Source organism: Moschus berezovskii, chromosome 17 (assembly GCF_049115385.1).
Source record: "Moschus berezovskii isolate FMDL1 chromosome 17, NW_MosBer_1.0, whole genome shotgun sequence".
Taxonomy (NCBI): domain Eukaryota; kingdom Metazoa; phylum Chordata; class Mammalia; order Artiodactyla; family Moschidae; genus Moschus; species Moschus berezovskii.
In genome coordinates this window covers 42,538,567-42,554,546 of record NC_142476.1, presented here as the reverse complement: position 1 = coordinate 42,554,546, position 15,980 = coordinate 42,538,567, and the positions used below count along the sequence as shown (strand labels likewise).

Sequence of the window (15,980 nt, the reverse complement as noted above, 5' to 3'; positions counted from 1 at the left end):
TCAGCAGCTTGGAATGAGGGTTATGGAAACGCTAGAGAGTGAGAGTAAAGAAGGTTCCCACAGGGATGTGACAGCTCTTCCTCCATACAGAGTGGGAAGGCCCTACATGCTGGGAGCTCTCAGGTTGGTGCCGCATCTTGGCACCCAGAGATCTGGGAAGTCTTCAAAGGTGTTTTTGCTTAAGGGGGGCCTTGAAACAGACAAGGGGAGACTTGAAACCCTCCCTTGTAAAAGGCCCCTTGCAAATAACACACAAAAAGTTTCCATTTTTAACGTGAAGATTTGCAGGAAGGATCTTACCTTCAGCCTCAATGCCCCTGAGTACCTCACGTCTTTGCTGCTCTTGTTCAGCCTGGCCCCAAGAGAAAGAAGCAGAAGCAGCCTGGTGTCCTGGGTGCTCCACCTCCAGGGAGCCCCCTGGGTTTGTCCCTACCCTCGCCCCATCAGGCTCTGGGGTTGGAAGAAGTGGGCAGAGAGAGGCTGAGGGCTGGTCCAGTCTGCTTCTCACCCTTAGGGATGAGGAGCTGGCCCCTGTCCTTCCCCAAACTGTGGGAAATGGAGCTGCAGAGAGCTCCGTTGGGCGGTGAGCCTGGGGGTGCCTGTTTTCTGTGCCATGTTGCAGGGCAGACCCATGGAGACCTGCTCCTGGTCTTTGGGAAACCTTCCTCCTCTGGGCTAGGGTGACTTTTGCCCAGAGGTCCTTTCTGGATCCTGTCCTTGAATGTCCCCCATGGTGAGCAGCACGCGTTTGAGGGGCCATGATGTCACTAGTTCAACGAACAGAAGGGTCCCTGCGACACCCCGGGGCAGCCCCTGGGGAGAGGCAGTTCCCCTCCTCCTTCTCCCCTCGGCCTCAGGCCTTTTGAGTCTTGGATGGACACTGTGGGGAGGATTCTGCTGTCAGCCTGCACCCCTGGTGGTCTGGAGTCAGATGGGCCCCACTGCAAGAGCCCCTGCCGGAGGAAATGGCAACCCACTTCAGCATTCTTGTTTGGAGAGTTCCGTGGACAGAGGACCTGGAAGGCTACAGTCCACGGGGCTGCAAAGAGTTGGGCACCACTGAGCGACTGAGTGCACACAGTGCCCACAGTACGGGGGGGTCTTCCTGCACCCCGCCTGCCTTTGGGGTTCTCCCTCAGGTGTGCCAAGTGGCCTTGGGGCAGATGCTTCCCCAGGCCTGGGTCTCCCTGGTGAGGGGACAGCAAGGGTCTGCACAGGGCCCCACAGCCTACTGTCCCCCGACTCCTTGGCAGGGGGGTTGTCAGGGCCCCTGGAGGCTTCGTTGGGAAAGCCACAGGTAGCAGAGGGGTGAAGACTGCTCGGCTCTTCGGCAGAGCTCATCCCTGCAAACCACAGATGCAGCTCTGGGCACGTTTTCAAGTCACCTCCAGGCCCCAAACAGGCTGCAGTTTCTGAAAGAGAAAGTGCCTTCCCAGCCCCAAGGGGCTGCTGAGTCTGAATGGGGAGCAGGAAGGGCTGCCCTGCCTGAGGCCACCCAGGGAGGTCACCGCTGTGCCCGAGACCAGGCCCTATATCTGCAGGCTGTCAGTGCCCAGGGGGGATGGGAGGGTCACACCCCGACCTGGGGAAGCCAGGGCAGCGGCCGCAGACCCTGGGCTGGATGCAGAGATGCTGTGGGGAAGCAGGGGCAGACTGGGGCCTCAGCAGGTAGGGGGTTAGAATCAGAGAGTTTATGAGGGCAGAACCTAGCGGGGAGCACAGCGTGGGAATGGGGAGAGCTGTGACAGTGCGGATGACCTCGGAACGTGTGCCAGGGGCTGCAGGGCCCGGGTCCTCACCTGCCAGTGCGTGTCCTGAGGTAGGTGGGCATTGGGCAGGGCAGCTGCAGGGCCTGGGTCCGAGCTTTGCTGCTTTCTCTGGCCGGGCCTGGAGAGTGTGGGTGCTGGGCGGTGCACAGTCTGTGTTGTGGGTGCCCATGGGTGGGAGCGGCTGAATCCGTGCTCCAGGGGAACCATGCCCCCCTAGGCAGTGTGGAGGCCCCAACAGAGGATTGGGATGGGGCAGGATGCATAAGGCCAGGCTGTAGGCAAACTGTGAGCTGCCAAGGAGTACTTGGCGGGCCAAGCCCACATGAGTCTCCCCCACTGGCTGAGCCGGCGGGCCACCCCTTTCCGGTCCCGCCATCCTGACCCTGCGGCCAACAGAGGGATTCCTAGAAGGATGGGCTGTACGTGGCTGCTGACCACACGTGGTGTGAGGCTCTTGGGACCTGGAAGCCAAGCCAGTCTGAGGCCAGTTATTACAAACCCACGAAGCTGCCATCCAGCCTGCTCCGATCCACCGGCTGGGGTTGGAGGCTGGAGCAGAGTGGTCTGGTGGGCTTGGCACGCTGCCAACAGGCTTGTCCTAACGCCACCAGACTGCCATGCACAGCCCCTCGAATGACCAGCTTGGGTGGGCCAGCGTACTGGTGTCCCAGAACAGGGCCTTGCCAGCGGAGCTGCCTTGCAGGTCAACTGTGCAGAGCCCTACCTGTACCTCCACGGCGCTCACACACACGTAATGCTGGACTCCAGCATTGGCAAGCCAACCAGCATGGATGGAGCAGATCCTCCTCCCCGTAGGACATCTAGAAGGTCCAGTTTCCTCACAACTGGTTCTGGGCTGGAGCGACCCCTGCTGGCGAAAGACGGAGTTGTAGACTGCACTATTAGAACCCGGGGCTTCCCTGGTGGCTCAGATGGTAAAGAATCAGCTTGCCATGTGGGAGACATGGGTTTGATCCCTTGGTCTCAAAAATCCCTTGGAGGAGGAAATGGCAACTCCAGCATTCTTGCCTGGAGAATCCCATGGATGGAGGAGCCTGGTGGGCTACAGTCCAAAGAGTTGGACACGACTGAATGACTAATGCTTTCAGTTTCTGTTAGAACCTGCGAGTCCCCTGGCTCTGGTGCTTGCAAACTGGGAAGTGGAGGTGCAGTAGTCAGCTCAGGCTGCCCTAACCAATGCACCGACTGGGCGGCTTAGACACGGAAGTTTATCTTCTCGCTGTTCTGGAGGCTGACAGTTCTCACTCATGGTCCCAGCCCATCCAGTGCCTGATGAGAACATTCTCCCTGCTGTCTCCTCATGTGGCCGTGGGGACAGAGACAGAGAGAGACTTTACGTCTTTTCTTTTTCTTTTTTTTTAAGCCCTCCCATATTAGAGAAAGGGAGGTCTTTATGTTAACAAATACTTTTATTTTTTTGGCTGCAACAGTACTGGGGTGGGTTGCCATTTCCTACTCCAGGGGATTTTCCCAATCTTGGGGTCAAACTCAGGTCTCCTGCATTGCAGGGAGATTCTTTACTGTATGAGCCACCAGGGAAGCCAAAAAATATTTTTAGTTTAGTTTAATTTTTCTGGCTGCAAGGCATGTGGGATCTTAGTTCCCTGTTCAGGGATCAAACCCATGTCCCCTGAATTGGATGCCTGGAGTCTTAATCACTGGACCACCAGGGAAGTCCTTATGTCTTTTCTTTAAAGACACAAATTCTTTTGGATCAGGACCCCACCCTTATGGCCTCATTTAACCTGGATTGTTGTCCAGTCACCAAGTCATATCCGGCCAATGGACTGCAGCATGCCAGGCTTCCCTGTCCTTCACTATCTTCCTGAGTTTGCTCAAATTCGTGTCCATTGAGTTGGTGATGCCATCCAACCATCTCATCCTCTGCCACCCCCTTCTCCTGCCCTCAGTCTTTCCCAGCATCAAGGTCTTTTCCAATGAGTTGTCTCTTCGCATCAGGTGGTCAGAGTATTGGAGCTTCAGCTTCAGCATTAGTTCTTCCAATGAATATTCAGAGTTGATTTCCTTTAGGATTGACTGGTTTGATCTCCTTGCAGTCCAAGAATTTTAAGAGTCTTCTCCAGCACCACAATTCATTATTTCACTTCCAAATGTGGTCACATTGATGGTTGAATTTTAGAAGTGCACATGTGAATTGCAGGGGTACACAAACATTGGTCCCCTTAGGGGCTGTGGAACCCCCTCGCTCCTGTGTTCTGACAAACTTGCAGCTTCAGCTCTGAGCCTGATCCATTCAGGCATGGGGCAATGGTATGTGGACTCCATGGCTATGACTCACAGTGACCTGAGGGCCTGGAAGCTTTATCCCCAGCTCTAGGCACTGGGCATGCAGAGGCTGGCCCTCCCCTGAGCTGCACAGCCCAGTGCCTGAGAAAAACTACCTTGCTCAGCTTTCCGGGAATCCTGGGCACAGGATGTGTGAGATGATGATATGGGACTTGGCTCCCTCGTGTGTAGCACAGCTTGGGAAAATCTGGAATGTTAGGACTTGCGCAGCAGAGCCAGAGATGCGGGCTGGTGTCAGGGAGACTTGAGGCTGCATGGGGAGCTGGACATCTCTGTGGCCCCCACCTGCCTGGGATTTCTTCCCCGGTGGGCTCCTGTGGGTCCAGTGCCAGGTTTCCCTTGGGCCCGTCTCGGGTCTCCTGCCACAGCTCTGTGGGACGTCCTTGCAGCCACAGTGTCTGCCCAGCCGTTCCCCTGGCCCGGGCTCTGAGCCCCTCTCTCCGTGTGCCTGCCCGGCGCTGCCAGGAGGGGCTTCTGGTTCCTGTTATGAGCTCTGGGCGGGATGCAGTTGGTGCTGTAAACCCAGACAGGGCCCCAGGAATGGGCCGGCTCAGGCCACGCTTGGAAGCCTCTGGAGTTGATGGCGGTGGGTTAAGCAGAGCTGTCTCGGGGGAGGCAGGCGGGGCCTTGGGGGTCAGCGCAGCATTGGGGGTGGGTGCCTGGGGAGGGGGCCTGGAGGCTGGCAGGGACCGGAGGCATGGCCATCCTGCGTGCCTCCGTCCAACCCGGCTCTCAGGGCTCTGCTGCTCCCCCTCGACACATGGCAGAGGCAGGTATGGCCAGGAGACAGAGCCCGCACTGCCACCCTGGGTGTTCCCCCCACCCCAAGAGCAAGGCTGGCTTGGCCCCGGGGGTACCCTCTGCTCCAGTTTCCCCCCCACACTCCTCGTGGGGAACCAGCAGGATGGTGAGTGCCGTGTTCTGGCTTTTGGGAGCGTACTTGCTTTGAAGGGAGCCTTGTTTTTGCCAGACAGTGTGGGCCTGAATTCTGAGCCCCGAGGCTGTTCTCTTGCTCTGCGTGCAGATGTGGCTGCTCCCAGCTCCACGGCCTCAGTGGTGGGGTGGGTCACGCCTGGCCCCCAGACCCGCTGACAGTGGATGGCCTCTCCAGACTCAGGCCCTGAGGCCCCCCGAAGTCTGTGATGACAACACAGTGGGCAACCGGGGGTGAGTCCCTGCCCCCCGGCGGTCGCAGTGTTTAGTACCAGCACTCAGGCTTGCTCTGGCCCAGGCCCGCTGGGCAGTGATCTGCGCCTCCCCGCGGTCCATTCTTGAAGCTTCACTGCAGAGCTGGGGACCTGTCCCTCCCTAAACACAAGGCCACTACCAGTGACTTGGTGGAGCTACCAGAGGCCGGGTGTCCTCCCTGGCTGCCCAGTTGCTCCCATTGCCCCCTTCCTGGGCACAGCCTCAACGCATCCACCCAGGGCATAGGCACCCACTTGGCTAGCCTGACCCATAAGAGCCTTGCTCTAGGTGGGCCTGAGCGGGAACGCCTGGACCCCTGGCATCCTAGGACTGGGATGGGGGTCCCTGGCTCTGGCCTCACCAAGTGCTGTCTCCACAGCTGCTGAGAGGAGTGGGGTCAGGTGGGGGTGAGGCCCCACCTGGGGTGGGCGGGTGCTGCAGTGGCCCGACAGGAGCTGGCGGCTAGGCCCACAGGCCATGGTGGCTGTCCATGGAGGCCCACGCCTGCCCCTCTGCCCTGGCCTGATGACCGACAGTGGAGTGTTTGGGTCTTCCCCAGTCCCTGCTGGCCTCCTGCCCTTCCAGGGAGCCTCCCAGCCTGCTGGACTCTGAGCCCCGGATGCCCTGACCCTCAGCAGGGCCTGGTATTTTGTGCTCTGTGCCCGGGTGTGGGGGAGGAGCCTCTGCAATGCCTCCCTACACCCAGTCCTGGGGCAGGCTGGGCCAGAGGACGCAGATTCGGATCATGGCCCTGTGTGTCCCTGTGTGGGCTGAGAAACAAAGCCAGGCCTGCAACCTGGGTGGGAGCTGTATTGCCCTCTCAAAGGCCCTGCTTCTGGGACACAGACAGGAAGGAGGGAGGGGCTCAGAGGTGCCAGAAGCTTCCTGCAGGAGGTGCTCCGAGCCTGCCTGGGGTGGAGCCCTTCGGCCGGGCCGTCCTCCTGGGGTGACCTGACTCCTTTCGGGTCCCCAGCCATCAACTCCTGTGCCGTGGGCAATGGTGGCTGCCAGCACAACTGCGTCCAGCTCACAGTGACCCAGCATCACTGCCAATGCCGGCCCAAGTTCCAGCTCCAGGAGGATGGCAGGCGTTGCGTCCGTGAGTGTCCCGGGGGTGGAAGCAGGGAACCAGGGATGGGCCTTCCACTGGGACACCCTGCCCATTCTCCACGCTCCCTCAGACCTGCCCCAGGGATCATGAAGCCCAAGTCCCTCCCTGCTTGGCCACTGGTGCTGCAGAAGAGTCTGGCGGGTCCAGTCCATGTTGTCGCCCTTGGCTGACCTGTGATCACACAGGGGGCTCCTTAGCTGCAGAGAGTGATGGGGCATCATCCAACCCCTCTGGGCCCTGGGGAGAAAGCCCATCAGGCTGTGCTCTGGGATCTCACATCTTTGGGGGCAGAAAGCTCAGGATGGGGGTACCAGGATGAAGAGGAAGGGCATCCTGTGTTGTCTCAGTTCTGAGGCCTTCCCTGGCCTTGGCGTGGGCATGCAAGCCCAAGCCCTGGCCCTCGGGCAGAGGAGACTGGCCAGGCCCTGTCTGGCTCCTTGCCCTGGGGTCCCAGGGCTGTTGGTCACGGAAGGGGGGTCTGCTGATGGAGAAGGTGGAGCAGGCCCAGGAGACCCCTGAGAAGTGGGAATGGGTGGGGGCAGGGCTGGTGCTGAGGGAGTCCCTCCCACCTGCCTAGCCTTCCAGGTCCTGGGGGGTCAGGAGTGAGTGTGGGCCAGCAGTGGGGCAGGGTGGCATGAGTTCACGGGGCTGGGGCTTCGACAAGAGAAGCGGGGGAGCTGGCCATGTGCCTGCTGCCTGAGCAGGGCGGGCCTGGCCGGTGCCCTCTGTCTTCTCTGGAGTCGTCTAGGCATGCCTAGGGCTCCCCTGACCCCTAGTCCATGTCCCAGCCCATCAGGCCAGAGCAGGAGGGGTGAGAGCTCCAGATGGGGGCTCACCAGAGGCCCTGGGGCAGGGACCCCAAACCTGCTGGGTTCTGTACGTTTGCCCTTTGCCCCTGTTCCTCCTGGCCATGACTGCAGGGAGAAACCCATGCGCAGACAGGAACGGCGGCTGCATGCACAGGTGCCGGGTGCTCCGGGGCCTTGCCCACTGCGAGTGCCATGCAGGGTACCAGCTGGCAGCGGACCGCAAGGCCTGCGAAGGTAAGACGCCCTCCCTGAGCCAGGGCCAGTCCAGGTCAGCCGTGCTGGGGTCACCTCCCCGCATCCCCCTTCAGGGGCCTGTGTGTGCGGGGCCAGTTCCGGTGTCGTCACTCTCTGCTGACCTGGGATGATGCAGGGTCATCTCTAGGACTGGGGTTGGGGGTGGGGCAGGGTGGAGGGTGGGAGATCGAGAGGAGGGGTGGGAGCTCAAGAAACTGCTCCCAAAGAGAGTCACGTATCTGCAGGAAGACGGTTCTCAGGATGCCTTTTTAGTTTTAAATATTTCTCTTAGGTGTTAGCTAAGCAGTACCTGTTTGTTAGGGCTTCCCTGGTGGCTCACTGGTAAAGAACTCACCTGCCAAGCAGGAGATGCAGGTTTGATCTCTGGGTTGGGAAGATCCCCTGGAGAAGGAAATTGCAATCTACTCCAGTATTCTTTCCTGGAGAATCCCATGGACAGAGGAGCCTGGAGGGCTACAGTCCATGGGGTCGCCAAGAGTCAGACATAACTTAGTGACTAAACAACAACCTGCTTATTAGAGAAAGGGTTATCACTGTGACCCAAGTGACATCCCTGAACCAGTTTCCAGGTTGTGTCTAGGCTTGTTGGTTAATGGGCACGTAGAGTGCCAGAGTGTGGTGGGCACAGCTTTTTAGGACATGCTCCGACCTCATGGCTGCACGGGCGTCCACTGTGCAGTGTTAGTTACCCCATCTCAGGACTCGGGTGTCCCTGCTCCTCCCTGTTACGCATGGTTCTGAATGAACAGCCTGGGCCTGTCCCCCTGACTCTTGGGATGAGTCTCTGAAGTGATGTGGTGCCTCCAGGGCATGCAGTGATCATTTCCCGAGGCGTCCTGCCTGACAACCATCAGAGAGACAGATCTGTGGGTGCAGAAGCTTGTTGTTCCACGTCACTATCAGGGAAATGTTCTAGGTCTCACTGCCAATGTGATGGGCATGTCCTGGCGTTCCGGATGCAGTGGCTTCAGAGAACCCAGTGGGAAATGAGTCTGAGGGTCAGCTTCATTCCAAGGACTCTCAGGCGGTGGGAATGAGGTGGTCATCAGGGATGCTAGGGTTCGGGTCCTGAGGCCAGTGCCACGTGGCCACAGGGAGGAAGCTGTAGCTTGACCCTGGATGACAGAGTGCACTTTCTCCCACTGGCCCCCCGGAGGCCGGTGCCGAAAGGCCCCTTCGGTGCCCAGCCTGGATGGGGGGAGGCTTGTCAAGAGCAGACATACTCAGGGACCATGGGCACAGAGGCGGAACAGCGCCCACTGCTGCTGGTGGGGCCTGAACCCAGACTTCCAGCCATGCCCGCCTCGCCCTGGGACAGAGCACAGCTCTGCACCTGGAGTGTGTTGTTGAAAGCAAAGATGCTCAGAGGGAAGCAGGAGAGTGCACCGGGGCCCCCTCTTGGCATGGGGTGCCTGGACCCTGACCCCTTGGAGACCACCCTTGGGGGCCCAGCCTTCCAGGTCAGTGGTCCAGAGCGCCCCTCACCCGTGATGTCTCCCATCAGATGTGGATGAATGTGCCACGGGCTTGGCCCAGTGTGCCCACGGCTGCCTCAACACGCGCGGCTCCTTCAAGTGTGTGTGCAACGCGGGCTACGAGCTGGGTGCTGATGGCCGGCAGTGCTACCGTGAGTGGACAGTGGGCGACAGCACCACCCGGCGTGGAGACACCACATGGCTCCCCAGCCCTCCACAACTGTCGGCTCGCTTTGGCTGAGGGGCAGAACTTCCTTGTCAGTCGAGGACGGCGTTGGGCCTGGGGGCTGATTGTGGGTCCTGGGAGGATGGGGGAGGACAGAGGGACCCCAGGAAGACAGGGTTCCAGGATCCACTGGGCCCAGGAGCTCCGTGCAGCCTGTCTCCCAGCAGACTGGCAGCAGCTAGGGTGGGAGGACCACACCAGCTCGGGGTGACCACCCCAGCCCTGGTCCCACATCCCTGGTGGCTCTGGCCGCAGGGATCGAGATGGAGATTGTGAACAGCTGTGAGGCAGACAACGGCGGCTGCTCCCATGGCTGCAGCCACAGCAGTGCGGGCCCCATCTGCACCTGCCCCCGGGGCTACGAGCTGGATGAGGACCAGAGGACGTGTATCGGTGCGAGCCGCCTCCTTCCTGACTGCTGTCCCCCAAGCCAGAGGCTCACTGCTGCCCTGGGGCAGTTCCCGGGTTTGATGCCGTGAATGGGAACCTCCCTCCTTTTGCCCCAAGTCCCGTTCCCTCGGCCCTGGGCAGGGTTGGGTGTGGTACGAGGGGGGCCTGGTGAGAGGCAGCATCACAACCCTGCTGAGCACCCACCTCCCCATGTCCACCTGCAGCTCTGCTCAGCCGCTGGGTCAACATCCACGTGCTGTGGCACGTGAGCATCCCCTCTGCATCGGCAGGGACTTCCCAGCACCTGCCACTCCCTACCCTGCTCCCACAGCAGGCGGGGTGGCCCTGGGCCGCCACCTGGGTCCTGGTGTGTAGTGTGTGCAGGGCCGGGGACGTACCTGGGTGCCTATGTGATTGTGGGCGAGTACATGCAACTCACATGCAGGTGTGCATAGTCGTGTGCAGGTGTGTGTGTGCGTGTGGTTGTATGCAAGTAGTGTGTGCAGGTGTGCATGTGATGTGTAGGTCTGTTTGTGAGGTGTGCATGTGGCTGTGTGCAGGTGTGCACGTGGTGTGTAGGTCTGTTTGTGAGGTGTGCGTGTGGCTGTGTGCAGGTGGTTGTGTGCAGGTGTGCACGTGCTGTGGAGGTGTGTTTGTGAGGTGTGCGTGTGGTTGTATGCAGGTGGTTGTGTGCAGGTGTGCGTATGGTGTGTGTGTTTGTGAGGTGTGTGTGTGGCTGTGTGTGGGTGTGCACATGGTGTGTGGGTGTGTTTGTGAGGCTGGTGTGCACGTGGTGTGTAGGTGTGTTTGTGAGGTGTGTGTGTGGCTGTGTGCAGGTGTGCACATGGTATGTAAGTGTCTTTGTGGGGTGTGCGTGTAGCTGTGTGCAGGTGGTTGTGTGCAGGTAGTTGTGCATGGGTGTGCAGGTAATTGTGTACAGGTGTGCACGTGGTTGTATGCAGGTGGTTGTGCACAGGTGTGCGTGTGGTGTGCAGGTCTGTTTGTGGGGTGTGCGTGTGGCTGTGTGCGGGTCTGTTTGTGAGGTGTGTGTGCGGCTGCGGGCGGCTGTGTGCGGTGTGTGGTGCGGCTGCGTGTGGCTGCGGGCGGCGTGTGCGCGGTGGCGCTGGTGCCAGCCAGGCTGTGGTGTGCGCCCTGCAGACGTCGACGACTGTGCCGCCTCCCCCTGCTGCCAGCAGGTTTGCACCAACAGCCCCGGCGGCTACGAGTGCAGCTGCTACGCCGGCTTCCGGCTCAGCGCGGATGGCTGCGGGTGTGACGGTGAGCGGTGGGTGGCTGGGGCGGCTGAGGAGTGGGCCGTCCTAAGGGTGCCGCCGGGTGGCTCTGGCCTCCGCCCAGCGCTCTGTCTCTGGCTGTTGGTTTAGCACCTGCCGTCTGCAGGCCTGCGGAGGCCTGCCTGTTCCCTCCCCCGTGTGGTCACTGTCTTTCCCTCTGGGCTGGGCCTGCACCCCCGGCTGCCCCAGCCTGGCCTCTCTTGAGCAGGAGGCCAGGAGGATGGCTGTGGCATGGGTGTCACCCAGCAGGCCCCCATCCCATGGGCAGGGGTGGGGCGGGAAGACCGCCCCGAGGCCCCGACCCCTGGAGGACGGGTGCCAGTGTCCCTGGGTTTGCCTGCAGACGTGGACGAGTGTGCCTCCGGCCACGACGGCTGCGAGCACCGCTGCGCCAACCTGGCCGGCTCCTTCCAGTGCTCCTGCGAGGCCGGCTACCGGCTGGACGAGGACCGCAGGAGTTGCACCTGTGAGTCTCCGGCTGGCCCCATGGGACCCCGTCTTCCTGCAGCACTGGGACCCCACTCCCTGCTTCCCAGCTGGATGGACCTCACCTCAGACCAGCCTCCCACTGTGGGATGGTGGGAGGGGCTGGACAGACAGGGGCCCCCAGGCAGGTGTTACTCAGGGGTCCCAGTGGTCCAGCTTCAGCCCCTCCCAGACGAGAGGAGGGATGTCATTCAGGGACTGAGGACCGTGTCCAGAGCAGAGGGCTCTCCTGTCCCCACGCCCTCTCCACGCTCAGGGTCCCTCAGGCTAGCGCGGGAGCCAGGACAGCTGGGGCAGATGTGGCAAGAGTCAGGTTCTCAGGGCCTGGAACCTCCTCCGTCCTGAGAAGTAGGCTCATTCCTGGTGACCAGGATGTGGAGGGGCACAGTGGGGTCTGTAGGTGGGGGTCCCTGGTGGCACCGAGGGGCAGGGGAGTCCAGTCCTGAGGAGGACAGGTGAGTGGCAGGGGCTCAGGGGCCTTCGTGCTCTACCCAGCCCTGGAGCTGCCCGAGCTGGTCCTGGACGGCCACCTGCCCCTCGGACGGCCCCCCCTGCACGTCGCGGTGCTCCAGGACGAGCTGCCCCACCTCTTCCAAGACGACTACGTTGGGGCTGAGGAGGAAGAGGCCGAGGCGCGGGGCGAACACACACTGCAGGAAAAGTTTGGTGAGAGGTGGGCCCGTCCCAGGGCTTCCGTGCCAGCAACCCTGGGCCTGGCTGCTGCCCAACCTATGGTCTTGGGCATGAGGAAGTCTTCCTGTGAGCGCCTCGTTTGACCAAGGCTCAGAGAGGCCAAGAGACTTGCTCAGTCTGCCCAGTGTGTCCGGGGCTGAGCCTGGCTGCCCACTTAGGGCCCTTTCTGGCCCCTGTGTGGCTCCCTTGCCTCCGTTCACCCGCATGGGGCCTGCATGGCCCAAGGATGCCCTGTGTCCCCTTCTCTGGGTGGGGTCCAGGGCCAGGGACCAGGCTCCGAGGACCCTCTCTCGATCCGTCCCCCAGTCTGCCTGGACGACACCTTTGGCCCAGACTGCAGCTTGACCTGCGACGACTGCAGGAATGGGGGAAGCTGCCTCCCCAGCCTGGACGGCTGTGACTGCCCCGACGGCTGGACTGGGCTTGTCTGCAATGAGAGTGAGGCTGCTGTGGGGGCGGGGCCGCGTGGGGGACAGGGCCCAGGAGCCCCAGGACCTGCATGGCATGGACAGTCCACTCCTCCTACCATCCTGGGCAGGGGCTTCCTGGTCCTTCCGTTCACTCATTCCTTCAGGGTCTCCCAGCTGCCTGCTGCACACCAGGTTCTCTTCTAGGTGCTGTGAGACCCTGGGGGCTCGCAGAGCCTGGTATCTGCCCCTTACCGATGCCACGGTCGATGAGGGTCCAGCCACGAGCAAGCCAACAATTAACTGAGACAGAAAGGGGTCTGATGAAGAGCAGGGGGTGGGCAGGCCAGTCATACTGGAGTCTCCGGGGGGACAGGTGACTTCCCCAGGCCACACAGCAAGTGGGCAGCTGAAGCACACTTGAACACTGCTCTCTCCCACCCTCCGTCCAGGGCGTGTCCACTCCCTGCCCAGCGACCCCTTAGTCTCAGAGGCCGTAGTGACTGAAAGTGCTGGCTGAGAAGGTGGACCTGTTGGAGTTCAGAGGGAGAGGATGCAGGATTGATGAGTGATGTCTGCCGTAGTTGTGGGCGGGGCCCCGGGGCACAAGTGCCATTGGGTGCTACTCTGGGAAGTTGCTCCTGAACTGGAGACGTGACCCCCAGGAGGGTGTCTGTATCTCTGGAGGGGCTTCTGAGAGCAGGGTCCTTTTGCGGGCCGACAATGCTGAGCTCCTCTGTCCCCCTTGCAGCTTGTCCTCCGGACACCTTCGGGAAGAACTGCAGCTTCTCCTGCAGCTGTCAGAACGGCGGGACCTGTGACCCTGTGACGGGGGCCTGCCGCTGCCCCCCAGGGGTCAGTGGAGCCCACTGTGAGGACGGTGGGTGAAGCCCCTCTTTGACCTCTGGGTTCATCCTTGGGGTGGAGGTGAGGGGCCGGCACCACCTCTTGGCTTCTAGTCCCCTTTCTTCTGCAGGGGTGGGGAAAGTGATGGTATGGTACAGAGGAAGCCCCTTAGTGCAAGAAGCACTGAGTTGTTATCGTTGGCTATTCTCACAGGGCCTGACTATCGCAGGTGGTGAGGACTTGTGGGAAGAATAGCACTTTTATAACTGGGTCCCCTGAGAAGTAGTGAACTCCCTGTTCCTGGAAGCATTCAACTAGAGCTACATTATGGCTGGGTGGGGTTTGCAGAAGGGAGCATGCCTGGGCTGTGGCTTCTTGGGATGATGCTAACATCCTTTCTAACTCTGAAGTTGCAACATTTTTGGAGGAACTGGAGTTGGATGGAGGAGCCTGGTAGGCTGCAGTCCATGGGGTCACTAAGGGTCGGACATGACTGAGCGACTTCACTTTCACTTTTCACTTTCACATATTGGAGAAGGAAATGGCAACCCACTCCAGTGTTCTTGCCTGGAGAGTCCCAGGGATGGGGGAGCCTGGTGGGCTTCTGTCTATGGAGTCACACAGAGTCGGACACGACTGAAGTGACTTAGCAGCAGCAGCAGTCCACAGAAGTTTCCCAGGTGTCTGATGCTTCATTTTAAAGTCTTCAGACCTTTACATTTCTGCTATTTTTGCTGGCAAGTATAGCTAGTATATCAAGGACGTCCTGTCTTAGCAGTGATGGCAACAATTGGTGGACCGTTGCCAGTGCCTGGGTGGCCTGTGTGGGGTGGCAGGGCAGGTCTTTCTGCTTCCCCCCTCTGGTCACCTTCTCAGCTCAGTCAGCACGCCTGTGTTTCTTTTCCTGCGATCTGCCCTCCCTACTCTGAATGAGAGCTGAGAGCACACTGCCTGTTGGAAGCTGTGTGTGTGTGGCTGTTGTTCAGTTGCTAAGTTGTGTCCGACTTGTGACCCTGTGGACTGCAGCACACCAGGCTCCTCTGGCCTTCACTATCTCCCAGAGTTTGCTCAAACTCATGTCCGTCGAGTAAGGCCATCCAGCCATCTCATCCTCTGCACCCTTTCTCCTCCTGCTCTCAGTCTTTCCCATCATGAGAATCTTTTCCAGTGAGTCGGCTCCTCGCTTCAGGCGGCCAAAGTATTGGAGCTTCAGCTTCAGCATCAGTGCTTCCACTGAATATTCGGGGTTGATTTCCCTTAGGCTTGACTGGTTTGATCTTCTTGCTGTCCAAGGGATTCTCAAGGGTCTTCTTTAACTGCACAGTTTGAAAGCATCAGTTCCTTGGTGTTCAGCCTTCTTCATGGTCCAAATCTCACATCCATGCATGACTACTGGAAAAACCATAGTTTTGACTATATGGACCTTTGTCAGCAAAGTGACGTCTCTGCTTTTTAATAATGTGCATCTAGGTTGGTCATACCTTTCCTTCCAAGGAGCAAGCGTCTTCTAAATTCATGTGTATGTGATGGGTCCTAAACGGACCCACAGGATTCCTGGCAGATAAAGGGCCCGCATCTTAGTACTTCCCTTGGTGACTTCCCAGAGACTAGCTCTCAGTCGGGGTCCTGTGGGTAAAGTGCACCTGTGCGGGTGAGCTGGAGAAGGTTCGTCCCAGCTCTCAGGGACCCCTCTACGAGTTTCCTAGACCAGGATGCTGTCGGTGCCAGTCAGATGGAGAGAATGGGCTCTCGGAATCACTCTTGCATGTGGTGAAGATGTGATGGTCTCCGGTCTGGCCACCGTCCTGGGCTACAGACCCCGGGGGCACAGGCCCGCAGTGGCAGACGGCCACATTTATGGGGCTCACCTCATCCTGCCCTGCCCCCGGATGCCCTCGCCAGCTCCCAGGGACCCTTTCTGTCTGGGGTTCAGGGTCCTTGGGCTCCTGTGGCCCTGAAGCCCTATGGCTGTACCCTGGTGGCCCAGGCCTCTCCAGGCTCCTGTACTGGGTGCTAATGCCTCCCCGCCATAGAGCATCTCCTTGGGTGGGAGGCCATGTCTGGGTGGGCAGTCAAGAGGCTCCCCCTTTCCCCAGGCTGCCCCAAAGGCTTCTATGGCAAGCACTGCCGTAAGAAGTGCCACTGTGCCAACCGGGGCCGCTGCCACCGCCTCTATGGGGCCTGCCTCTGCGACCCAGGGCTCTACGGCCGCTTCTGCCACCTGGGTGAGTCCCACTGACCGCTGGGCGCCTGGTTCTGAGGCGGGGCGGGGCCTCAGAGTGGGCTGGGTTCTTCCTGCCTGGGTCCAGCTTGTGTTTGACCATCAGTCTTCACAGATGAGGGCACGGGGGCTCAGCAAGGTCCCCGGCTGGGGTGAGGGGCCTGCGGACTCAAAGTCCTTTGGACTATGTTAGCTGCCAGGGCATCCGGGTGGGCGGCACTTGCCCCAGTCAGGCTGGTGGGTGGCCTGCAGGCTTGGGCAGGGGCAGCCCCACCCCCGCCGGAAGCTCCAGGGCACAGAGCTTGTCTTGGCTTTTGGAGTTTCCTGGGAGCAAGTCCTGAGCCCCCGGTGGGGTTGTGCCCCCTCCCTGGGTCCACAGACCCCCAGGATGGTGCAGGGAGAGGTGGTGGGCTGCTGGAGAAAAGCCAGCAGGCCTCACCCCAGCAGCTCTTGTAAGAGAATTGTTCAGAGGGAGGCAGTGAGG

The 15,980-nt window shown here is 60.3% G+C and overlaps 1 protein-coding gene across 7 annotated transcripts in view; it reads left to right on the top strand.

The window, feature by feature from the left end:
* The window catches only part of MEGF6 (multiple EGF like domains 6), a 101,923-nt gene that overhangs the window by 68,913 nt on the left and 17,030 nt on the right, over nucleotides 1–15,980 (top strand). For all 7 annotated transcript variants that reach the window (XM_055419402.2, XM_055419400.2, XM_055419399.2 and 4 more), the window contains 10 exons: nucleotides 6,259–6,384; nucleotides 7,317–7,439; nucleotides 8,965–9,087; nucleotides 9,417–9,554; nucleotides 10,710–10,829; nucleotides 11,187–11,309; nucleotides 11,825–11,995; nucleotides 12,329–12,460; nucleotides 13,181–13,309; nucleotides 15,372–15,500. In XM_055419402.2, coding sequence (XP_055275377.2) covers nucleotides 6,259–6,384; nucleotides 7,317–7,439; nucleotides 8,965–9,087; nucleotides 9,417–9,554; nucleotides 10,710–10,829; nucleotides 11,187–11,309; nucleotides 11,825–11,995; nucleotides 12,329–12,460; nucleotides 13,181–13,309; nucleotides 15,372–15,500 — 1,314 coding nt within the window. The remainder of the gene's footprint in view (nucleotides 1–6,258; nucleotides 6,385–7,316; nucleotides 7,440–8,964; nucleotides 9,088–9,416; nucleotides 9,555–10,709; nucleotides 10,830–11,186; nucleotides 11,310–11,824; nucleotides 11,996–12,328; nucleotides 12,461–13,180; nucleotides 13,310–15,371; nucleotides 15,501–15,980) is intronic.